This window comes from Onychostruthus taczanowskii, unplaced genomic scaffold (assembly GCF_017590055.1).
Source record: "Onychostruthus taczanowskii isolate IOZ18803 unplaced genomic scaffold, ASM1759005v1 scaffold135, whole genome shotgun sequence".
NCBI classification, from domain to species: domain Eukaryota; kingdom Metazoa; phylum Chordata; class Aves; order Passeriformes; family Passeridae; genus Onychostruthus; species Onychostruthus taczanowskii.
The window spans coordinates 1,067,988-1,092,558 of NW_024498518.1; the positions used below are offsets into that span (position 1 = coordinate 1,067,988).

The 24,571-nt window shown below is 39.1% G+C and overlaps 1 protein-coding gene across 14 annotated transcripts in view; it reads left to right on the forward strand.

Annotated features, from left to right (window-relative positions):
* Window positions 1-24,571, forward strand: part of PCNT (pericentrin) — a 71,398-nt gene that overhangs the window by 31,491 nt on the left and 15,336 nt on the right. For 5 of the 14 annotated variants that reach the window (XM_041397067.1, XM_041397071.1, XM_041397077.1 and 2 more), the window contains 17 exons: window positions 350-501; window positions 1,781-1,995; window positions 2,435-2,661; window positions 3,926-4,088; window positions 4,551-4,694; window positions 5,028-5,066; window positions 8,796-9,025; window positions 9,468-9,587; window positions 10,122-10,142; window positions 12,245-12,472; window positions 15,565-15,735; window positions 16,913-17,065; window positions 17,446-17,616; window positions 17,876-18,988; window positions 20,817-21,344; window positions 22,048-22,144; window positions 22,586-22,740. In XM_041397067.1, coding sequence (XP_041253001.1) covers window positions 350-501; window positions 1,781-1,995; window positions 2,435-2,661; window positions 3,926-4,088; window positions 4,551-4,694; window positions 5,028-5,066; window positions 8,796-9,025; window positions 9,468-9,587; window positions 10,122-10,142; window positions 12,245-12,472; window positions 15,565-15,735; window positions 16,913-17,065; window positions 17,446-17,616; window positions 17,876-18,988; window positions 20,817-21,344; window positions 22,048-22,144; window positions 22,586-22,740 — 3,927 coding nt within the window. The remainder of the gene's footprint in view (window positions 1-349; window positions 502-1,780; window positions 1,996-2,434; window positions 2,662-3,925; window positions 4,089-4,550; window positions 4,695-5,027; window positions 5,067-8,795; window positions 9,026-9,467; window positions 9,588-10,121; window positions 10,143-12,244; window positions 12,473-15,564; window positions 15,736-16,912; window positions 17,066-17,445; window positions 17,617-17,875; window positions 18,989-20,816; window positions 21,345-22,047; window positions 22,145-22,585; window positions 22,741-24,571) is intronic. The other 9 variants (XM_041397068.1, XM_041397079.1, XM_041397080.1 and 6 more) reach the window with 9 other exon arrangements.

Sequence of the window (24,571 nt, forward strand, 5' to 3'; positions counted from 1 at the left end):
TGATGAGGGTTGAGAATGTTGGCATGGGAGCAGAATGCTTTTCTGTCTTTGCAGTTTTCTCCCAAATAAATATTTTTACTTATTTGCTAATTTACGGATGAGACAGAGTTTCTGACAAAATGGCAGTAATTCATTTGGCAGCAAAATCTGGAGGTGGGAGTGGGTATATACATACAAATATGTATTTTTATTTATATGTCATCATATGTTTTAATCTGGTATAGGTACCACCTGAAAAAATAAATATAAGATGATGAGTAATTTTTCTAGAAACTTGTTTTCAGGTAGAGTTTATAAAGCAAAGTCTAGGTGAAATTGTTGACTTTGTGTTGTCACTGTGTTTCCACAGCTGGAAAAGAAAGTGGCCTCTTTAAAGCATGAGATTGGGGAGACCAACTCTGAACTGGAGACACTCCTTCAGTGGCAGGGCAGGGAGAACCAAGAAGGAGGAAATTTGGTGGCCTTGCTGAGATCTGATATTGAGCAGTCCAAGGAGGAAAGGTATGTTCATCTTTGGTTGCATAATGCTTAGTGCTTTTCTATTTGCTTGTTTTCTCACTTCTCTTAAAGAAATCAATAGCTAAGCAAAATTAGGCCATCTCAAAATAGTAGTGTTGGAAGATGATATATTGCTTTTATTTGCAGATTATTTTGAGGGTTTTTTAATTATCAACCTAGTCTGATGTTAAGAGCAAGCTGGGTTTTTTTCTTGCTCTTTTTCTTTCAGTGTGATGAAGACTTCGGTGTTTTGGGGTTTCTGCTGTCTCTAATCTTGGAAAAAATCTAAAAAATGGAGAGAGGTTCTGTGACCAAAAGGCTTTCAGATGAAGTGGATTGGTTTGACATGTCATGGGGATTAGAGGAGCTGTCATGTTGAATGAGCTTCTAGAATTCCCTCTCTCATCTTTCAGAAACTGGCTTAGTGTTAATCTTAAAACTAAAATATTTTCATAAATAGAAATAGAGCGTTTGTTGTCAGGTCAGCCAGAACACCCTCTAGTTATTTTGATGTCACTGCTACTGTAGTAGTAGACTCCTTGCTCCTCCTCCTGTAGTAGTGTCTTCCTTGCTGGTGCTTCCACCGGTATGGAAGGCTGAGATGCTTGTGACTGTTGTGGGACCTACATGTGGAGATGACAAAGGTGTTTTGTTGTGATGCCCCAGGTTTTAGCTTTTATAATTTTCAGATTCTATGCTGCTTTAGTGTGCAGTTCTGAGCTTCATGTTTGGGGATGGTGAGCTCTCTGCACAGGGTAGGGAGACAAAACAATTCCTTCTCTAGCTGGGGACAAAAGATCCCAATCTCAGGCCCAAGAGCATCAACAATGTGAACTGAAGAGAGAAAAACAAGAAGGATGGGACTTCATGGGCTAAAGCTATAAGTGAACAATTAACTCCAATATGCAAATGGACCAGAACTTAGAAAAGTGAGAGACCCCGTGACCTGCTGTCCATTTTGTGACCATTTTGGTTCATCTTGGGTGTAGCCCTGGCTGGGCTCTTGTGCTGCCCAAGGTGCATCCATTGAGGCCTTCTAATAAATCCCTGCTTTATTCTTTAACTCTGTCTAGTCTCTGTTCTAGGTCAGCCTTGACAAGGCATCAGCTTTGCCAGCTCTTTAAAAATGACCTGTTTTTTGTGAGTCATCTGAATGATCTTCACTGATAACTGCCAACCACGGCAGATACCCATTTCAGGCTGTCAGGTTTACAGAAGGTTCAAAGTGTCTTTCAAATCAGGTGTGTGCAATTTTTCAAATGTTAACGTGTTTTTGTTCTAGGGAAAAACTGCGTGAATCTTATCAGCACGTTTTGAAACTGCTTATGGAAGTGGTGAAGGCTACAATGGTTATTGAGGACCTTATCTGTAGCAAGATTGGTCTTTGCCTTGATGACAGTCTACCTTCTGGAGATTCTAAAGAAGCACAGAGTATTATGGAAGGAATGGGATTCATGCAGTATTTCAGAGCCAAAGAAAATCATCACCTAGAAAAAGGTGAGTACAAATCAGCAAACCTGGATGTAGTCAATTCATATTCTTGAAAACTGCCTTTTCATATCCTTTTGCATGGATGAAGATCAGAAAGAGAATATCTCTCTTTGCAATGTTTGTGTCTTTCAAAGTTGATCCACACTTAAGATAGTGTCTGCCAGTGTTCTCTGTTTAATTCTTTTAATAGTGCAATTACTAAAATGTTGTTAGAAAAGCTTGGATAGATCATGGGGCAGTAAAGATGGACTTGGAATGCAGAGTTCCAGGTCCTGATGTAAAGCACAGGATTGCCAAACCTTGTGAAAAACCCTTATGATTTTTCAACATTGAGTTGTTGATGGGTCCAAGTTCTCGTTTTGTTGTGCATGCCCAGGACCATCTCACTGCCTGATGTCCGTTTCCTTGGTGACCAATTTTGTCGCTTTTCTGTGTTTTCCAATAGCTTCCTTGTTTTCAGTAGAGGAGCTGCTTGATGAAACTCTCACAGAGCACAACCAGCTGTCTCTAGGGACTGATGAGGTGTCTGAGCTGAGCCAATACTTATGTGAAAGTGTTTTTGCGAAGCCAGAATTGGCGTTTGAAAGTGAAGAAGCAATACTGAAAATTTGTCATCGTTTGCGCACTGCAGTGGAGAGACTTCTGGAACTGGTTTCAGAGTCAACTAAACAAGTAAAGCTTTTTAATCTGTACAGAGTCAACCTAGTCTGGTGGAAGATGTCCTTGCTCATGGCAGGGGTTTGGAACTAGCTGGTCTTTAAAGGTCCCTTTCAAACCAAAGCATTCCATGATTTTGTGTATTACACTGAAAATGTGAAATCAGTTTTAAGGCTGTGTATTTAACCTTTTAACAGATCCTGTGGGAAGACAACAGATTAGTCACCTTAAGATTTAAACTAGGATTTTAAATTCGTTTGGTAACTTCAGGAGACAAGGAGATTTTTTTGAGCGTGTTTTATCACACTTCACATTGATGTCTTTCCAACACTGATAAGCAGGTTCAGGATAACTCAGTCCAAGGTCAGAATGCTTGGGGAATATGTACATAGCAGCAAACAAATGTCCTTGTAATTATATGCTGCTTTAATTGTGACAAAAGTTCATGCACTCAGTGCATTTATAAAAGAGCTTGAGTATTTCCATACTGGCTTTTGCAGTGTCTAAACTGCACGTCTGGGCTCGACTGACAAGCGCTGTATACATGTGAGGATTTAATTTAGTGTGACAATAATTAGTTTGTTGGGTAAGGAAGTCCCTGATCGAAGAGAAGATGGGAAGGGGAAAAACATGTCTGAAATTAATCTACTCAGTGGGTATTTTGTCAAACCCAGAGACGTGTCTGTGTGAAATGTATATTCACCATCTTCAACAATTTGTCTTAGAATGAGGTACATAAATGTACTTTTAGGTACTGATGATGGTTCCACTGTGACATAGCTAACTTGTGGTTAAAGCACTTGCCCAAGCTGTGGCAGATCTGGGTACTAGGTGACCCTCATCAGCTGTGATCCAGCATACTGTGCTTGCTGGGGGTGTTCCTTGGAAGCCTGATGATATATGGACTTCACTGGCTATTAGATATGACTGATTCTCTTGAGGAATTTAAGTGTAAGGATGCTTTGAATTTCAAGTGGCTCAGGAAGTGTCAAGGTAAGCAGTTTAGCCAATAGGGAGGTATTTCTCTTTATGCACAGTGAAAAAACTTAGGTTCCTAAGCAGGACTTGTGGCAAAAATACTGGTATGCAAGTACAGGGATTCGCCAAAGTGTCCAGAGGTTTTGGGCAAAGTCAACTTTGTACAGAAATGAAACTTCAAAACTTGGACCTTAACGCCTAAATGTTATTTAAAAATTGAGTTTTTTGTTGCACTGTCTGCAGTATTACTACCTTGCATGTGCATCTGAGGTCTGATGCTGGGGCAATTATTCACTTGCAGCTGGAGAAGATGCACGAAAACCATGCACAGTTTGAGGAGGAGTTCAGCCGCCGCAATCGGGAGACGGCCCAGGTGGTGAGTCAGCACCAGGAGCTGATGGAGTGCCTCAGTGAGGAGAGCGAGGCCAAGAACCAGCTGGCACTGGAGCTTCATAAGGCAGAGGGTAAGAAACAGAACCTGAGTGAGATTGCAGTGTCATTTACCCACAGCTTTTTCCTCCCGATATCTGGGATGTGCTTTCCTGGATTTCTTGGGCTCTAAATCTAACATTTCATCTTACTTTCTGGTGATTGTGTTTCTTGAAACATCAGCCCTTAGCAGAGGTTTTGTTGTAAGCTCATCTGAGGCCATCAAAGCTTAATGATCCCCATTTGAACCCTACAGGTGTGGAGACACTTTGTGTTGTGTCAGCCTCATAAAATCTTGATAATCTTAGAATACATTAACTAGTACATTTTATTCCTTAAGATACTTCAAAAGCCTAGCTACAGTATAAATATAAATCATCTTCCTTTTTGTCACCTTCCATCGTTTGGAAAAAGTTGTTTACTGATGTTTTCAAGCTGCTTTTTCCCAGCAGATGAGTTTGTCTATGGCTTTATTTGCATTCTGACTTGGTTTCCAGGCATTATTGAAGGCTACGTTGCAGAAAAAGCTGCGTTAGAAGAGGCCTTAAACCTGAAAGAGGAATCTGAGCGTCGTCTTGTTGTGGAGCTGGAGAACATGAGGGAACGTTTCCAGGAGCTGACCCAGGAGCAGGCAATTCTTGGTGAGTAGAGGGTACAGAATTCTTACCACAAAACAAACTTTCCTCCAGCCAGGGCACATTGCAGTGTCCTCCTGTCATGGATCAGAGTTTGGCTCAATGAACTAATGAGCAGCTCAGACTGGTACACAGGTGAGAGGCTCTTCCTGTAAAGGCAGAAAGCTCTTCAGACATGCATCAAGGTCATCAGGAGCTTTGTGGTACAATAAAGAAGACATGCCTAAAATTTGGCACTATTCCATACACTATTCCATTCTGTGTTTTGGTGGTCTAGAAGATGAAATGGATCACAATGCCCTATTCATCTTGTCCATGTGTCTGTGTTTTGATTTCTAGGAGCACCTGTTGCTAATGTAGCACAAAAAGAAGGTTCAGGTTTGTAATAACAAGTGTGGAGTTTTTCTTGCTGTGTTGCTGTAACGCTGAGTGAATGAATTGATAATTTTTATTTTATTTTAACAATGAGGAATAGTACTTAATAATTAGGCCCAACACGTTACTGGATTTATAAGTATCTTGACCATAAAAAGCTATGACTTCTGTGGTGCAAAATTAGGAATATTCAATTCAATAATGAATATTTGAAGTGAAAAAGATGTTTTGCTTCCATCAGGCTTAAAGTGCATTGTGCCATTGTCTTTGTATTTGCCAGCTACATTTTTTTTGAGGGGATGGAGTGGGTTGCAAGCTGGTTGTGAGCTTCTAGTGATACAAAGTTGGGTGTCAAAATGAATAAATTAAGTTAAAAGGATGGGGAAAAAGAAAAGTATTTGAGATGATGTAAAACTGTGAGCTAAAAAAAGTACAGCAAGAGCTGAAGGATGTCTAAGGGAGATGAGAGAAATGTAACTGAATGGATTGGTAGGTCAGAAAAAATAAAAGCAGAATGGTAGGGAAGGCTGCCAAGTAAAGAAATGAAAGAAGAAACCAGAAATAAGCAGGAAGGATCCTTAGAGTTACACACTAATTTTGGAAGTCAAGTGCTGTAGTCAAATTTGTAGATGCCAAATTGAAAGCAATTTTTTTTCCTCCTGAACTGAAGTTTGCATACTAAACTCCTGAATGGCTAACATTTAGATCTGATAAATTCATAGTTCACATTATTACTTTGTGGTCTACTCGAAATGTAATTCTCCTATTGTTTTTTAGATTAATTTTATTTATATATATATATTCATAGATTCTTGCATATTCACTGTTTCTTGTTTCTGGACTTTTTCTTTTCCCCAGAGAGTATGAGCTGAGTAAACCAAATCACTCAGGTGAACAAAAAGCTACGTAGGCAAATTCCTGTTAGAGTCAAAAAGCTGCACTGAGCTTTCTTACCCACTACTGTATCTTTATTCCTTCTGTCCATTCACATCTCCCTCAATGGCTATTTTTAATTCAACCTATTTTTGGTGTCCACCTCACTGTCCTGAAATTTGCTGCTGCCCTCTGTAGAACCGAGTTGGTTATGGTGTATTTTAGGATTGACATTCTCCCAGGAGCTGCAGCCCAGCTCTTGCCAGCAGCTCCTTAGAACTTGAGCAGTTACTTTTGCTGCAAGGGCCAAGTCCTGAAATCCATCCCCTTTCCCTCACCCCAGCCATCTTGTAGTACTTTTCCTCAGGTTTGGAATTGTTTGTAGTATGTGGAAAACATGATAAATATAAATCATATTGTTTGGAGCTGATTGACATAGACTTATTCCTTGAAAAGCTGACTTCTCCTGTTTTCCATGTGGAGTACTAATGTGAGTAGAATGGCCTTGCTAATTAAAACTCTTTTGGAATGGAGCTTGGCATTTGCTAATGATCTGGGGAGTGGGAAGGAGTGTGCTGGGGCATTTCCCAAGGGGAACTGCATGATGTGAAGTAGCATTAATAAAGTAGGTTTGTCTCTACAAAGAAACAAATCTGTGAGCTGATGATCTGTTGGTGTGTTGCTTGAAATTCTGTTTATACGCTTGAGGAACATGTGCTTAAAAAAAAAATTAAAAATTTGTCAGAAAGATTGAGCTTAGAGGTTACCAAAATTTGACACCTGCTTTCTATGAAATACTGCTGATTCCAGGTAAAATCTGCTTGCCTAATTACTTTTTTTCAATTAATTTGCATTTCTGTCTGAGGAGGTGACTGTGACTGTATAGGTCAGTGTTACCTAATCAGTATTTTGTTCTTCATAAAGCACTAGTGTTCCTCTGGAAGCTAAAAAAGAAGCCATCAGCCAAGTTTCTTAGGATAAAGGAGGCAAAATTCTTATACTTATTTTCCCAAATACCAATTGGTTTTTTTTCAGGGTCAGTCTAAATCCATGACCTTCCTTTGGGTGTCCAAATATCTCTATCATAATATCTCTAGCACCTGACCTTGCCCTCCTCTCTGCACCATGTATTAGTAAATACAGTAGAGTGCTATTTTATTCACATTATTCCCATCTCCTGCTTGGCAAAAGATCATCTCTGTCGTGCAGCTATGGCTGGGATTGGATGCCCTGATGGAATTCAGATATTGTTGGGTTTTGTGTTTTGTTTTTTTTTTCTGTTGCATTACATGGTCCATATAATATATTAAATGTATAATACAGCTCCAAGGGGATTGGGAGAGAAATTAGGGCAGAGTCTTCACTTCATGCATGCTGCCAGAGCCTGAGTTACATCCACGACCAAATGAATTTGTGATTACTTATTGTGATTATTTAAAAATAAAATAAAAAGTAGGGAGTGTGGCACAGAGATTGCACTGTGGTTATTATGTAGGCTATAATTAGTGCTTGGAGTGAAATTTAGTTGGACTGTAACTGTAATCCACAACAGGATTGCTGTGGAGCTCCAGAGCTCATGTAGTCCATGTTTTTGTCCCAAACTTTTCTTGTTTCTCTTTGTCTCTTTTTTCTTTTTTTTTCCCAGAGCCAATGAATTCACAGACTTTTCACATTGTTTTCCATTATCCTCACTGTGGTGATATTTTCCCCAATGTGTAGTGTAAATGTTATTGCATTATTCCAAGCCTGTCACACTTTAGTTTTTATGCATGAACATGGAAATTTTCATCATTTTTTGCTTAGTATCAAGGGTCTAGAAATGTCATTAAACATCTGTGGACAATGAAGCCCTAGGAAAAATGTTGTACGTAAGCTATGGTAGCAAAGGTTTGTAAGAGCAGCTTCTAATGACATTAGGTCAGAAATCACATGCATTGTATGGTTCATACTTCAAAAAGGGAATTGTCTCTCCTGGAAATTGGGCTGGATGATTTTTTAAGGTCCTTGTTGCATCACAGACTTACCTTTAACCTATGACCAAAACCATTTGAGGTGAATAATGCAACATTTGAAAAGTAAAATCATGAGCTGTTGCAGGACCTTGCTTTGATACAGAATAGACAGGCTTTTTTTCATGCTCAGATTACTAACTATATTCACAATTAAAGTAGTTTTCTCCAAGAGTGTTCACAGTTTTGGTCTCCTAAATAGTGTATTCAGTGCATCCAACTGACTGAAAATATAGTTTGTAGCTGTAAATTAACTCTTGATAACTTAAATAATTTCAGCTATGTGCGCTTCCCTTTTTTGGTATTTCTTTTTCTGCATAGGGAAAATATGTGCCGTCTTTTTTTCCCAGGTGTTTTCTTCCCTTTATAACCCCAGAACTGGACTGATTTTTCTGTAAGCATGACTTTTCTGTGGGTTTTAATCCCCACTCAGGTTCAGAGAAGTACAGTAACTTTGCTTTTTCATAGCAGCTGGCTTTGGGGTCAGGCTGGGCCCCAGTGGCCCCTGGAAGGATGGTCTGGGTGCTGACTCTGCAGTAGAGATGGCAGCAGCAGTATCCAGCATGGCACACAAGGCAGGAGTCATGGAGAAACTAGCCCAAGACTGGATAGTGGATGGCTGAGGAGGATTTTGGCATGAGAGTTTAGAGGAACTGAGAATTCTGTGTTGGATGGCTTGATCAAGGAGAGATTTGGGACAGAAGGGTGTTAAGGATTTTGGGTAGAGCAGTATAGGATGTCTCTTACAACCCATCTCAGGAATATTTTTTTCTTTAATTTAAGCTCATCTGAAATATGACTTTTTGTACCTTTCACTGACAGCTTTTATTATTTTTGTGTCCTTACGCAGGTCTACTCAAGGAAGTAGAATTTTTGTCAAAGGAGAAACTTGAGCTTCAGTGTCAGGCAGAAAAGGACCATTCCAATTTACGCTCTCAGATGAAGGTGTTGGAGGTGGAACTGGAAGAGCAGCTGCAAAGTAACCAAGACCTGGCTACAAAGTTACTGGAGATAACTGAATTAAAACAGCAAATTGAAGTTCTTGAGAAGCAGCTTAAAAACCAGAGGCAGTTCATGGATGTAAGTAAGAGACCACATTTCCATGGGTTTGGAGGTAATAAATTCTCATCCTGGTTTGAGACATGGAAGGTGATTCCCAAAATGGGCTCTGTTTTTTGGTTGAAATTAAGACCTTAGTGGACTAGTCTCATGAAATAATAAAAAAGTTAAATTTTCTATTCAGTTTTTGTAGTATTGCAGGGTAATTCTTCCTTTTTATTAAATGATAATTTTGGTTTGTATGTATGTTGTCAAAAAGGTGCTTGCTTTTTTTTTTATTTCCCTGTCATAGATATGCTTTCAGGACTTCTAGAAGGTAGTCCTGATTAATTATTAATTGTAAGTTAACTATTTTTTAAATTAACAATTTCTTCACCACAAAAATAAACCCTTATTATTCTTGTATTCAAGATTGTAATGAAATCTTCAAAAGTATTTTGATTCTCTCTGGCTGGGTTTACAGGAACAAGCCATAGAAAGGGAACATGAACGCGATGATTTTCAGCAGGAAATTCAGAAATTGGAAGAACAGTTAAAACTGTCAGCAAAGTCACAGACTTCAGGACAGTCCAGAGAGCACAGGGTGAGTAAAATCAGGCTTGGTGGCCAACAGAGTTTTATTACAATTAAATACCAAAACTGTATGTTCTTGGGGGTCTGGCTCATGGGAGAGCTTTTTCCCTCTGTTACCCAGAGGGCAGATTTTTCCCCAGCTGTGAACTACATTCAGGCAATGAGGGTGCACTTATATTATTTGTTATGGAGATGGAAAGAACTGTTGCAGGTGCTTTACAATAAAGTTTCTGAGTCTGGTTTAAAGGAACCTCTGGGCCTAATTTAAAGGAACCATGGAGGACACCACTACAGACACTCTGCTCTAGAAAGCACCTCTGAGAAATGACTTCTGGGTTCTAAATGTGTTTATTTTTTCCACCTAAACCATTGTAATAGAGATGTCCTTTGTCTGCATGCCTCATCCTGTTTAAGTTTATGAATGAGTCCTTGTTTACAGTTTTGTTTGTTTGATGCTTGGCTTCAAAGATTAACTTTTGCTTTTTTTTTTCTTTTTGATTGGCTGTTTGTTTTGTTTTTTTTCACATAAATGAACATTATACAGAACTATGAATTGATTCTACAGGTATGGAAAACAGCATGAATGTCTCTTAACTTTTCTTTCCTTTTCCTTTCAATCTCTTCTAGATATGCTTTAACTTTTCTCCTCTTCTTGATATGTCAAGGCATGACTTGGAGCTAAGAATACAGGTTTTAGGGTGGCAGTATTCTTGCAGGGAATGAATGACTGCTTTCAATTTAATTTCCTGTACATAGGTACTTAGCTCTCCTGGCTTATTGCTCAAAGGTGTTACAGGCAGTTACTCACCAAAACAGCCTTTTGGTGTAAAATGAGAGGTTGAGGTTTGGAGCATGAAACAAAGATACTGGAGTGGTGATGATAAAACTGTGCCTTTGTTTGTGGCCTGGCTCTTATCAAAACTTGGAAAGTAGTTAATTTCATTTCCATCTGTCTATTTAAGTACAGTTATGAAATTGTGTACCTCAGTGTTAGAGGTGCACATCCATATCTTAAATATTAATGAATTTCCAGTAAATTAATTTTCCATGCTGGAGGGCATAGCTGAAAAAATGGATGCTGTAGCTTTGCAACCTCTCTCAGAAAGGATGAAAATTTACTTGGAGAAAAACACACAAGGATGGTAACTAAGCAAGTGACATTTGTGGGCTGGGTGAGGTATACAGGCATTCTGTGCCAGGAAATGTCAGTATTTGTTCACTTGTTTAATGCAGCTGTAACATCAGTAAGTGCTTAACACACTCCAAAGCAGCTCAAGTGAACTCCTGATTTTTTCAGTAGCACTTATAACATATTTCCCCCTCTAGTGTTTACCTAGTAAACTCGTAAACTAAAGCTATGTGTAAGTGGGATTATTTTGTGAAAAGAGTGCTGACTGGTTCTTGGGAGCTGCACTGTGAGAGTGAAGGTTATGTGGAAGTGTTTTCTTAGCTACAGGATTGCAACACCAGCTTTTTAGCAATGTGGTGTTAAAAACATGCTTTTTATGTCTGAGGTGTCATAGTTTGGGGATTTTGATGCCAAAATGATGTAGCATTAGAAAGATTAGACTTCTAGAAGATTTTTCTGTACCCAAAAGCTTTACTGTAAGACCTGTGTTATGGTTAGCAGTGGTTAGTTGCTGATGAGATGAGAAGGGACTAAGATACATACACAGTCAAGGAAATGTTAGTGCCTGTAAGCAGCTTGAAAATGTAATCTTCATAACTTTTGATTTTCTTAATCAGTCTCCTACACTCTCCCTGTTGATTATTTGACTCTTTGATTTGCTCAAGTGTGTTTTCCTGCTTTAGTAATTTCTCCACAATACTTTGAAGACGTAAAGATCTATGTTAATGCAAAGAATCTTTATTTCATTATGTTGAAGTGGGATTTACATTAACTCAAATACTTTCTGATAAACAAAACATTTATATTGCAAAATCCCATCTTCCTTGCTCATGAGTCTTGACCAAATTACTTCTCCATTCCCACTGCTTTCCTGCCTGAGCTTGCTTTCATTATGCTAAATGACTATCACACCCTGAGATAGTGTCTGTCACACCAAAGCTCCTAGCCTTGCCTTCACCTTGATTACTGGGATCAATGAATGACTGTTTTCCTGCAGCTAAAATTCAGAATTTTTATCCTCTTCATAGTTAAAGGATTTTTGGAAAGCTAAGTACCTGTCTTATGTTGATTCCTGGGAGTCTTTCTGATGGCATATTTATCCTTCAGTTCTTGGTATCTTCCTCTAAACTGGAATTCCTTGGAATATTGGAAGAGGGTTCTTAGGTTGCAGAAATAAACCCAATGCTATTATGAATAACTCATGTAGTCTTGGTGGGTTTTTAATCTGATAACCAACTAACCCCATCACCAAAAGGCTCCTTTGAGAATATACCTTCATCTAAGTACTTTGAGAGTACTGCAGATGTTGTGAGAGTAATCAAACATGTATCTAAGAGCTGCTGCATTTGGAAAACAAGATTTCAGAAAGCTAACTTCTTCTTACTTTCTGTGCATATTTAGTTTTATTTTCACCTGAGATTTTAGCATCGCTTTAATCCGTAGTAAAACCTCCCTCAATGTGAAATGACTCTTGCTTTCAACTGGCAGGAAATTTGTTCATATTGCCTGAATATCTGTATACTGTGATTCCTGTGTAGGTAGAATCTTTGCAAGCAGAAATGAAAGAGAAGATGGATGATTACAATAAACTGTTACTAGAAAAGGAGCGAAAACACCAAGAAATTGCAGCTCGTGATAAAGAGATAGAAAATCTGATGGCACAGATCCAAGAGCTGAAGCTCAGTGGTGCTGAGGTCTCAAAGACTGTACAGAGCTTGGAACAACAGCTGCAGAAAATGAAGAAAGTGGAAACTGAACTGAAACAGGTAATTTTGAAATCCTTATTTAAATGGGGTTGGCAGTACATGACAGTGGCTTTATGGGGGTTGTCAGTAGTGTTTGTGATGTTGTCTGTCACCCAGTGCTGAGTTAAACTGGTGTGTTAATGGCACATATCACAGCCACAGTTTTAAATAATCTCTGGTTCTGCAAAGTCCATTATAAACACTTGCATACTACCTGTAAGTGCTTTGTACTTAGATATTACTTATAAGACTTAAGTAAGATTCAAAGTCCTACTAGGAAGGCTGCTTTTAGCAGTTGTCATGTTTGCTGCTTCAGAGCTGCTCTTGAGCTTGTCTGGAAGCTTCTGAGAAGGTGGTGTTACTGAGCATCCAACACTGAGGGTTTTTAATAAGTACCTGTGTTTAAAATCAAATTATCTTAATCTGTATGTCTTCTTGCTCTGGGTCTGAAGCCAGATCTGTTTGCCATAGTACAAAACTTCTAGCATTTTGTTACTACTCCTGAGTTATTCACAGCCTACAGTTAAGAATGACATACAATCCTTTAGCAAAAGTTACCAAACATCTGAATAACTTTTTCTACCATCTGAAACTAAATGTTCAGTGTCCTCCCAATAATTTTCCTTAGTTGAGTATTGTTGAAAGCTTTGTGGAGATCTTGTTGCCTAAATTCGCATAAGAGGAGGTTATAAGAAAGTGAAGTCAGACTAGAAGGTGCAAATGAAAGGATGAGAAGATGTGTATATAAACAAGGGAAGTTGCAATTAAATGGAAGGGGGAAGTGTTCACACTTCCTTAAAGGAAGCTCAGAGTGGCAGTGATGTCCCTGACTGAGAGACAGAATTGCCTGAGCAGAGCCAACTTGGTTGTGCTTTGAGTCAGAGAACTCTAAAGACCATTCTGAGTTTAATTTTTGCTGTGGTTTTATCCAAACATACAAAAGCCGTGCCCATATACTTTTTGTCTGCCTTGGAGGGGATGGAGACTGTGGAGACTTGCTGTTGGCAAGTTCTCTTTTCTCTGGAATCTTGAGTTGCTGTTAAACAGGCTTTCTTTATCCATGTGAATTCAGAATGTTCTTTTGGTTGTGTGACTGTCCCCATGCATTGGTGTTTTGTAAATATCTTAAATAAGCCAAACTCAGACATTCTTGAGTTTGGTTTTTCTTTTTTTCCCCCAGAAACTAATTAATCCAATCTACACTAAACAAGGTTGTACTATTCAATTTGCCACCTGAAAGCCTTGTGATAACTTGTCTTGAAGCAACTTTGTGCAGTAAATAAGTTCCAGTGGAGCTCTGAGAACAATTACATGCCATGGCATTTTTCTGTAAAAGTACACTTGATGTGAATGGTCATTGAAGAATTTTCTTGTCCTCCAAATTCCAATGTATGAAAAATGCATGTATTGCAGGTGATGGAGAAATAATAAATAGATCTGGGAATAGAATGTCTTGAATAAAGAACAGTTTAGAACTGAGTAAAGTCACAGCTGACAGATTGATTTGCCCTGCTGATGAGCATGGAGCAGATCTTTGTTCTCTCCTGCCCCAGTTCCTCTCGGTGGTTCAGGTTGCTGATGTATAACATTGAAGCTCCTGGATAGGGTTGGGTTGGGAGGATCACTCATCCTTTTGCTTGAGATATAAAAAGTGGGGCTGATTTAGGGAGTCTGCTCTCCTATGGATTTTGGGATTCATGGAAGAAGACACCATGTTAGACTACATGTGAATGACCACCCAGAAAGTTTTACAGTGAAAGGTGCATTATATAAAACCCTGATTTTTGCCTAGTTTGCCAATTGATTTTTCTGGGTTGCTGTAGCAACCTCAGGCCATGGCAACTGGAGAACGCCAGGAGGAGCTGAACTCTTGTGTGCAGAGCTGTGCTGACCCTGCACACTTGCAGCTTTGCTGTCCAGGGAAAGCAGGGACACTGGAGCCAAGGCAGACCACTTCTGCAGCAGTCTGGATGTTGCTGAAGGGTTTTGGGCAGTGATCAGTGTGGTTTGGGTCATGTTTTTAGTTGATAAGAAACAAAAAAAGAAAGGCACTGCTCTTGCTTGGAGTTGGGTTTGGTTTGGTTTGATGTGTGTTCTTTCTGGGTTGCTAGAGGGCTGGTTCATATCACAGGTTTCATGCAAAGGCAAGAAAAATGTCTGGTTTTCCCTTTTTGATACTGTGATACAGCATTAATTTTGCCTTTTTTTTTAAATTGCTGTTCCTTTCAGTTGATAATCAGAAGATGCTAGCCATGTGCTCTGAGACTTAGATCTCTTGAAATAGAGAAAAGATGGTTAAATTTATATATTTTTTTACAAATCATGAGTCTAATGGGTCTAAAATAACCTATTAAAGATATGTGCATTAGACTATGGGCAGAGTAAGTGTTGAATAGCAGAGGCAATTGCTGCCTTAGGTTTCTTGTCAAGCTTTCCCTTACTGTATTAAGTACAGATATGTATGCTTATTCTTTGGACAATTCCCAAGTGAACCTTTCCTCCTTGGACTGACTCAGCTCCTGAGAAGGACTGTGAGAGAAGGAGGATCAAAAACCAGGTTTTTTTTTAAATAAAATAAGCCATGGTAGCTTAGCAGATCACAGGATGGACAAACTTAGTTCTGCTTTACCACATTCTGACTGAACTTGATGTGTTTGTGAGTAGGTTTTGACCTACCCAGAACTCTTCATTTCTTAAACTGTGTCCATCTATCAGATTTAGTTTGGCACATAGATGGTATCGTAACAAATTTGGAAATGGCTAGAAGAACAAGGTGTTATGTTCTTAAATGTATAAAGTGTTGTGTGACTGAGACAGTGTAATTTATCACTGAATGCTAAATTTTCTGAAGTTGTTAAATTTAGATTACAAAAAGTAAAGGGGTAAAAACTTAAATGAGCTAAAAGCATTTAGTTGTTTTGAATTCCTATTTCTTTGTGGAAGAAATAGGCCCAGCACATGACAAGCAGTATGTAATCCCAGGCCACTGGGATTATATACTGCTTTTCATGTGCTGGGTGTGTCAGGGTCAATGAAGTTTCAGCAGGATTGTTCTGGTTAAGTAGTTTTATATATTACCATCAATTAATTCTAACATGAAAAAAACTTCTCAGGATAAAGAAGCATTGCAACAGCAGCAGTACAGTAACCTGATCCAGATCTCTGCCCTGCAGTCTAAACTGGATGAGGCAAGGCACCGAGTGCCAGTGGATGGCGGTTCTGCCCCAGTGCTGAAGGAGCAGCTGCAGGCAGAGCAGGAAGCACTTCAGGCCAAGGAGAGAGAGGTGAGAGCTTTGAGAGAGTTCTACAGACTGAGCTGCTTTGGCCTCAATAAACCAATAAACCTTCCTTTTTCTTGCTTTGTTCTGTGTTCATCTCCTTTCCTGCTGGAAATTGTCTGGTGGTGATTCACATAATTTTGAGACTGATCACTATCAGTTGTAAGCTGATTTTCCTTTCCTTCCAAAGTTGAAATAGACAAGTTTTTGTTTGACAGTGGGAGATAATTATTACATAATTTTTGTGTATTTATGTAATTTTATTTTAGATAATTATTATATATTATTACACCATAATGATGTAATCTAACCTGCTTTGAGAGAATGTTTGTGGCGAATTTTTGCGTCAAGCTAAGAAGAAACGCAGAGAAATTGCTCACAATATCTTAAACTCTTATTGGTTTTACATGTATAAATGCATACACAACCCCTCTGTATGTTTATATTATTATAATACCTGTGATACAGAAACATAGTCCAATTAAGGATGTGTAAAGAAAAAAACAGGAGTGATCCTCTAGTCAATTGTACACCATTCTTTCAAGAGCAGAACAAGATAATAAAAACTAATTTGTTTAGAGGTGGAATTTCCTTTTCTCTTATGAAGTCTGATTTCAACAGTCATAATTCCCAAAGCCACTAGACCCTGCTAACCCATTAAGGCAAGAGATGATAAAAACAGTGGATGGCAACATCACACTGCAGAGAAAAGTGTGGTTGTTGAATCATCTCTTTGTTGTCTGTGTTATTGGGATTGGCACTGCAAGGCTCATTTCTGGCTTCTGGGAGGACAAGGATGGTGTTTATATTGACTGCTTTCTTTGTTCCACATCAAATGCTAATTTGTCTCATATTGTTGCATCCAATGACATCAGTCAAGCCTTGATAGCTCACAGTACAGATTAATAGATTTTTTGTGAGCAGGTAGGTTTTGTTGTTGTTTTTTTTTTTTTTAAAGAAAGCAGAATCCCACCTTTGCAGTATTTTGGTTTTGCAGATGAGGAGCTGGAACATAAGCTTCTCACTCTGTTTTTATATTTATTTATTTATGTTTTATTAATGCAAGTTGATTAGAGTTGAAATCACTGAATTTGCTGAAGTTAATTCTTGTTATTAAATAATACAATGAATGAAGTTTTATCTTGGAGGACTTAATTGCAACAGCTATGCTTTTTTTTTTCAGATTGCAACTTTGCTAGACCAAGTAGAACAATATAAAGATAACTTGAGCAAGAAAGATGAGGAGATATTGCAGCTGAACTTGCAGTTAGAGATACAAAAAAACTTGAGTACTTCCAACATCATCCAGCTTCAGGCAGAGAATGCACACTTGCAGGTAGGTTTCTCTAGCTTTAGTGCACTGCCTAAAATGTCAGAGACCTGCTTGCTTGAGTGCTGAGGTCTTCATCTCATGATGCTGTAAACAGATATTTGGGTTTTGTTTCTCTTGCCGTCAGAATGTTGCATTAACTTTACAAGGCTAATGCTGCATATCATAGCCTCCCAGTATTCTGGATTTGTGCTTGTGGCATTATCTTCTGCAGAGATTTGATGTAAATCAAAAGCTGAGGTTATTTTCTGCGTTGGGGCAGTCTAACACAGTGGTGTGAACCAAAAGTAGCTGTAATTGTGTTCCTGAGTTCTTCATCATTATAGTAAGAGAATGTTTAAATAAAGTCCTCCTTTCTAATGAGATTTTTTGTTTTCTCTGGTTAGGAGGATCTAACAAAACTTCATGAGAAGAAAAGCCAGGACCTGGGTATTAGTGATTCCTCAGCTTTGTCATTCCCACAAGCACTGCTTGAAGAAAAGAATCAAGAAATCGATCACTTGAACGAGCAGATGAAGAGACTTCAGCATGAGCTGCAGAATGCTCTGGAGAATAAAGTAAGAGTGCTTACTGTATGTTCATTGCTTGATTTTTGGGGGAAGCAAGGTGTGCAGATTCTTACTGTAAATGAAATCTGTTTGATAATTCTCTTAGGAAAGTAGAGATTATTTTGAGAAGTTACCAGCTGAAATGTGTGGTCGTTTTTGCTCTTAAATGTGTGATTTAATGCCTATGTGATTCAGAAGAGAAGTATAAACTGTGTGCAGTAATAATTGCCTATATGCAGTAATATTCAGTGCTTTTCCATTTGCTTAGGTTGCAGAAGACCAAAAACCTGAAATCGAAGAGCTCAGATCACTGGTTGAGCACCTTCGCCTTGACCAGGAGAGGCTGCGGAAGGACAAGGATGAAGAGGTGGAGCAACTCCATGGAGTCATTGAGAAGCTTCAAAGAGAGCTGGCACAATTTGGACCAGTATGTCATGAAGACAGTGATAGCCCAGTTTATTTCTATGAAGATGCCTTGGAAAAGTCAGTGGAAAACCTTGAGAATGAGTTGAAGAAAGGACTGGTAGCCTGTCAAGGTGATGCTGATCCAAACAGTAGAAATGAATCGGTACTCTCCAAAGTGAGAGAACTTCAGGAGGAACTGGAGCTTGTCTCAGCTTCTAAAGAAGCTCTGCAGCAGCAACTGGAAAAAAAGGAATTGCAGCTCAAAACAGAAGTGGAAATTTTGGAGAAAAAATGCCAACAGTTGCGAGAGTCATCAGAGCAGTCTGTTGCAGAGCTCACCGCCCTGAGAATCCAGCACCAGGCGCTTCAGGAAGAATACAGGATTTCCCAAACTCTCTTGTCTCAGAGAGAGGCTGAGACAAAGATGACTACATCTCGAGTTCAAGAACTTGAAGATAAGGTGAGAGAAAGGGAAGCAAAAATTCTAGAGAAAGAGATGCAAATTAAGACAATGGCAGATCAAAGAGAAGCTGACACAACTGAGCTGCAGTACTTAACAGAAAAAGCAGCAGAGCTCCAAACAGAGTTGGAAAAGAGAGGTGCAAGTCAGGCACAAGATGTTTACAGGCTTCAATTAGAAGTTTCCAGACTTGATTTCCAGGTGCAAGCACTGAATCAGAAAGAAGTAGCTTACTTGAAAGAAATCAAGGAACTGCAGGGGAGCACTGCAAAACTGAAAGGGGAAATCAAGGCCCATAGGAAAGAGCTCGAAGCCCTACAACTGGAAAGAGCTGAAATTCTTTCCCAGTTGGAGTCTTGCAAGCTGAAGGAGCAAGTAGGTCATGAAGAGTCTCAGTTTCTCAAGCCATTCTGCCAGAGTAAAAGAAAAGATGTAGCCCTTAAAAATGGAATGCAGGAATTAGAAGCAAATATTGATGAGTCATTTGGAGTACTGGCTTCCCCTACTGCTAGACTGGTACATGATTTGATTTTTAATAGTATTATTTATTGTAGAGATTTTTTTTAGTAATACATTTCTAGATTAATAGATTAAATACATTTTCCCCATTTTACTCTATTTTGCCTGCAAGAGTAATTAATAGGTGATATTCCTTCTTTCTTTCCACCTGTGAGTTCTTTCCAGCTTATTTTTTTTCCTCCTGATCTACTGAGGATGGAGGGTGAGAGGATGGGTATCTGCAAGCCGAGCAATGAGCCCACCATGAGCTACCAAAACTGTTTGTCATTCTTCATGGCTGTGTTGGAGAACTGCTTGAAAACACTTCATCATGTCTCCTTTCAAAAATTCTTATTTACCATGACTCTTTCTTGTAATTATTCTGGATCTTCTCTAGAACTATTTGCTCCAAGTAACCTAATCTTAAATTCTTATTAAATCACTCATTTTAGAAAGCAGTAGGACCCTTTTTTAAAGAGATCTGTCCTACACCAAGTTACTGTCTTTAAAGGCTGACTTACAGAGGTAATAAGTGCTAGTTAAGAGGGTTTATATGGAGAGTTCAAGTATACAGGAAAGGAAGAACCTTCAGTGTCAGGCTTATGTGGATTTTCAGGGCCCTGCTTGGCAGAGTGTTATAATCATCACCCAAGGTAGATGACTTATTTAAAGAAATGATAGGATAATTGCTATGTATGATGGCATGTTTATTTTTAAAGCAGAAATGAAGAGTGTAGGTATGCAAAACATGTGATAATTCCTGGTGTTTGTATTTTTATTTGCCTGGAAGTTCAGATTTGGAGCAGTGCCATCAGTGCCTGGGTGACTCTGTAATTCAGGGTCTGCCCCAGAAATCTCTCAGGAAAAAGAAACAGGTGGGGAAAGTGTTAAATGGCCCATGCAGACTGATGCACTTCAGACCATGGGGTGTGTCTGTACAAGGCAGCAGACTTCCAGCCCAGTGGCTGCTGGACCATGTTGTTCATACAGGCAGGCATTGTCAGATCCCTGTTTAAAAAACAGAATTAATTTAGGATCCAGTGAAGAGAGAATTGGTAACATTTTGAAGGATATCAGGGAATGCTGGCATGCTGGGGGCAGTTCAATTATTTCAAAAAACTACATTTGAAGTAGAAACTCAGAATCTGAAAGGTTTAAATTGATCTTTATGTCAGTACATGCATTTCCATGTTTAAGTGGAAGCTTTTAAATAGGCTGAGGAGGGATAATTATCAGAATTGGAGAATATGTTGAATCAAAGTAAATAAACTACCACGTCTTCAATCATTCATTACAATAGATTTTTTTTTTCTATGTATCTAGCTCATCCAGGTATTAGGAAAAGTATAATGCAGCATTGTTAAAGGAGCAAAGAACCCCTTCCTACATTTATGCTTGGGTTCCAAAGTGGAAACCATGTGAAAATTTGGAAATGTATTAAAATGCAAGCTGGAGGAGCAGCAAAATTACTCAAGTCCTGGCAGCTAGCACTAGGCTTAAAACAGATGATTAAGAGTGATGATTAACACAGAAGGATTAAGGTAATGGTCTAAAATGAGAGGGGATAACAGTTATTCACTGTATCTGACAAACTAACAGGTATGGAGGATGAGACAAAATTTCTATGTTGAGAGGTTAAGATAAACTAAAATTTTCTCAAATAGCGCATTATTTAAACTCAGTCACAGAATCAGAGGTTAAGAGTAATTTTGTCTTAAAATTACTTACATAAATCAATTGAAGGAAAAATCAATCAATTCTAAAAGGTCTTTAAGTGCATTTTTCTCAGTTTGTAAAATTGTACTCAAATTCCATTAAACAATTAATATGTGTTATTTCATTATAGGAAAAAGATGAAGTTATGTTTGACTTGACAATTCACAATAAAAATCCAAAAGCACAGATTAAGCAATCGCAAGAAAATATCTTGTGCCAGGAGTTGGACATGATCCACAGCTCTGAAGGGGATCAAGATTTGAAAAAGCACTGCCAGCAAATGTTGGAAATTCATCAAACTCCTGATTCACCAAAACACAATTTGAGCATAGACAAAGAGACTCCAAAATATTTCCAGAATTTAATTGCAAGTATGTCTTCATGGGGCTCGCCTGAGATCATGAGAAAGCAAGATATAAGCATGGAACTTCAGCCAGTGCTTCACCTGACACCCTTCTCAGAAACTGAGAACACAGATTTTCAAATTACGCACACAAGGTCATCCCTGCAAGGAGAGAATTCCGTATCACTAGGATATTCTAACCTGGATGAAACTGGCAGTGAGGATGCAGCAGTGGGAGTAGATAGAAAATCTCCAGCTTTCTCTGAAAGTACCTATTCTGTTGATGATGATGAAGATATGGAGAAGAAGCTCCTGGTAAGTGATATTTCATGTCTGATTTAATTCTTGTTAAACAAGACTGCTCAGCCCTGTGATCATTGAGGGGCCATGGGCTCCAAGTAGTAGAAATCTACACACTGCTGGCAGTAGGTTCAGTGAAGTTCTGGACATACAATTATTAGTTCCTCTCTTACTGTGATAAAAACTGGTAAATTTGTGATAACACTTAATGTGTCAGTAATTGAGCTATACCTGTAAAATCTTTGCTGCCACAGTACTCAGTGTACTCTAACAGCTCCTCACTTCTTCAACAATCTGTTTGTTGAGTGTTAGAACAGACTCTTTCAAAACTGGATAATAAAGGCTTTTCTTTTTAATTGCAGTATTTTATATATTGTATACATATATTATTATATATTGTCTGTATTCTATAGCTTCACAGGAAGATAAAGTCTGTATTTAAGAAAATTTCTCTTTGGCTGTATATTTGTGTGTCTTGCTTTGATGGGTAATTAAATATAAATACATGTATCTTAAGACTATTAAAAGAGGAAAAAATGGAGATGGAATGGCTTCCAGGGAGCATCAATGTTGCAATTAATCATGGTATTTGCCATGTCTAACACTTGGATCAAGTAGGCATTTGCTTAAATCTGCACTAGTAAAAAAGTTGTCATAAATGCTGAAACCAACAGCTGCATTCAGAAAACCAAAGTAACGTGAAAAATTTCTTCTCAAGCAGATGAGAGAAGCTGATAATCTGACTTTAACCCCTTCTGATTTACAAGATGATGAAAGATCAAGAGCATCTGCCATGAGCGATGGATGTGGCAGCAGTAAGTTCAACTTTGTAGACTCCTTTTACCTTTTGTTAACTTCAATATTAAAACATGTTTCTCCTTTCTCCCATTTTCTTTTACTGTGGTTCTTTTCTTGGGATGCTCTGCCTTAGGCAGGTGGTTCTTTGTTTAGAAACATACATACATACATATATATATATATGTATATTGTGCCTGCTTTTACCTTTTCATCTACATACAGGACAGAGGCAGGGGGTTTGAGTCCTGACTTAAGTGCTTAACTACTTCTCTGGTTCTAGAGGCAACTTAATGATTTTTAGCTTGTTGAAGTTAGTTGAGATCTCAACCAACCAACACAATCTGACCCTGCATTCGTACGAGCAGAAAAAATCGTGGTTGTTTTGCAAGTTGTTCTAGTTTCAAGTTCTTTCCATCTTTATAACACTTTGTGGCGTTGGGGGTTGTCTCTTCCTGCAGATACCAGCTCAAATTTGGCAGCTAATCTAAAGCAGGAGCTACAACCATCAGATCATCTAGATGCCAATGTCATGGCTTACCTGCGATACCGGGGGATAATTCCAGATATTATGGAATCAATGAAAGAAAAGGATATACTTTCACCACAGATGAAGGTAATGTATGATTAATATGAGCCTACCATACCAGCAAATTAAAACTGAACAGCAAAAATGAAATGGTAATACAAAATAGCTGCCACATTTACACTGGAAAGTGTTCTGTAATTAGTTTAAACTGCAAGTTGCGAGTTCTTGTCCTTGCATCTCTTGTGACAACATTACTGACATGTGCTTGTACTTGCTGGAATTGAACTAGTTTTGCTAGGACAGCACTGGTGCTGTTTCAGAAGGTGGGGGTACAAGGACTGCTTATTCTGCTTTATGGGATTGCCTTGGAGGCTTCACAGAAAGTTGTTTAGAAGCATCCAGAGCTGGCTGTCATCATGCTCCTCTGCCTGTTCTTGTCATCCTGATGTGATGGAGGGCTGTGGAAACACCAGTGCAAGATGTGCAGGGGTAGGTCAGAGCCAGTTCAAGCAACATGAGGAATATACAGAAGACTGAGCAGTGAGTGCTCACTCTAGTCAGTAATTTAAAGCTGAATATAGTATATGCCTAGAACTCTTTGGTTTGCTCAGCAAGCTCTCAGCCATTTCAAAAATTCCAGCTACAGAAAGGGAGAAATTCTCACCTGTGAGAGACTACAGTGAGTTCTCAAGTAATAAGAAACTGGAAGAACCCTTTCTGGGAAGTGAACCCTGCCTCCTAATATACTTAGCAGGTTCTTTCAGCTTGCCCAGCAAACTGGAGGAAGCTAAGCCTGAATCCAAACTCACTCAAGCTACCTGGCACAGGAAACTCACAAGATGAAGGAGGCTGGGCCTTTATTGCTGCTCAAGTCAGAACAAAGATCCTTCCCCCATCCATCTGCCCTTAAGAGACATGATGCTCTAGGGTTGGAGAAGGAAGAACACATGGGGTAACTGCTGTGAAATAACTGCTGTGATCCAGGAAAAGCTGATGAAACCATCTGCTGGCATTAGAACCAGTGCTACCAGAAAAGTGCATCAGGTGTTAGTAATTGGAGATTCCTTACTGAGAGGCACTGAAGCACCCTCCTGCCATCCACATACTTTCTCTAGAGAAGTTTGTTGCTTACCAGCAGCTTGTATTTGTGGTGTCATTGAGGCTGCCAAGGGTCTAACAGCACTGGAACAGGACAGTTTGGGACCATGGGTGATATTCTCTATCCTCCCAGTCAGAGGAAGTGAGCCAGGATAGAATCCCTGGCACCTGGTGCAGTACTCAAGGTTTTCATTTTTATTACCATGGATTTACCTTTGAGAAGCCAGAAATGTTGAGAGCTCATGGAGTTCACCCAAGTGAGACAAGAGTGTCTCCACCAATAACATGGCCAAACCTATAAGGAAAGCTTTAAATTAAATGAGGAAGGGACTGGAGGAATGAAGTCGCTCCTATTGTAAGGAAAAGATCAGATTCAAGACCACCAGAGGAACCTGGACATAGGTAAGTCCATGGGACCCAAAGATATGAATACCAGGGTCCTGAGGAAATTTTGCAGTTGCAATTGCCAAGCCATTCTCCATTGTTTCTGGAAAGTCACAGCAGTCAGATCAAGTCCCCAGTGCCTGGAGAAAAGGGAATCATAGCAGCCTTTTTTAAAAAGCTTAATAATGAGCACCCTGGAAACTACTGATCTTTCAGCCTCACCTCACTGCCCAGTAAGATCATGAAATGGGTTGGACATAAGTACAGGATTTCTTGTGATGACACACTGCCACAGAGAGGTGGTGGATCCCTAGGAGTCCATCCCACAATCCATTCAAAATGAGATTGGATGGGGCTTTGTGCAACCTGAAATAATAGAAGATGCTCCCCATGCCTGTCACAGCAGAGTTGGACTAGGTATGGTCTTGAAAGGTCC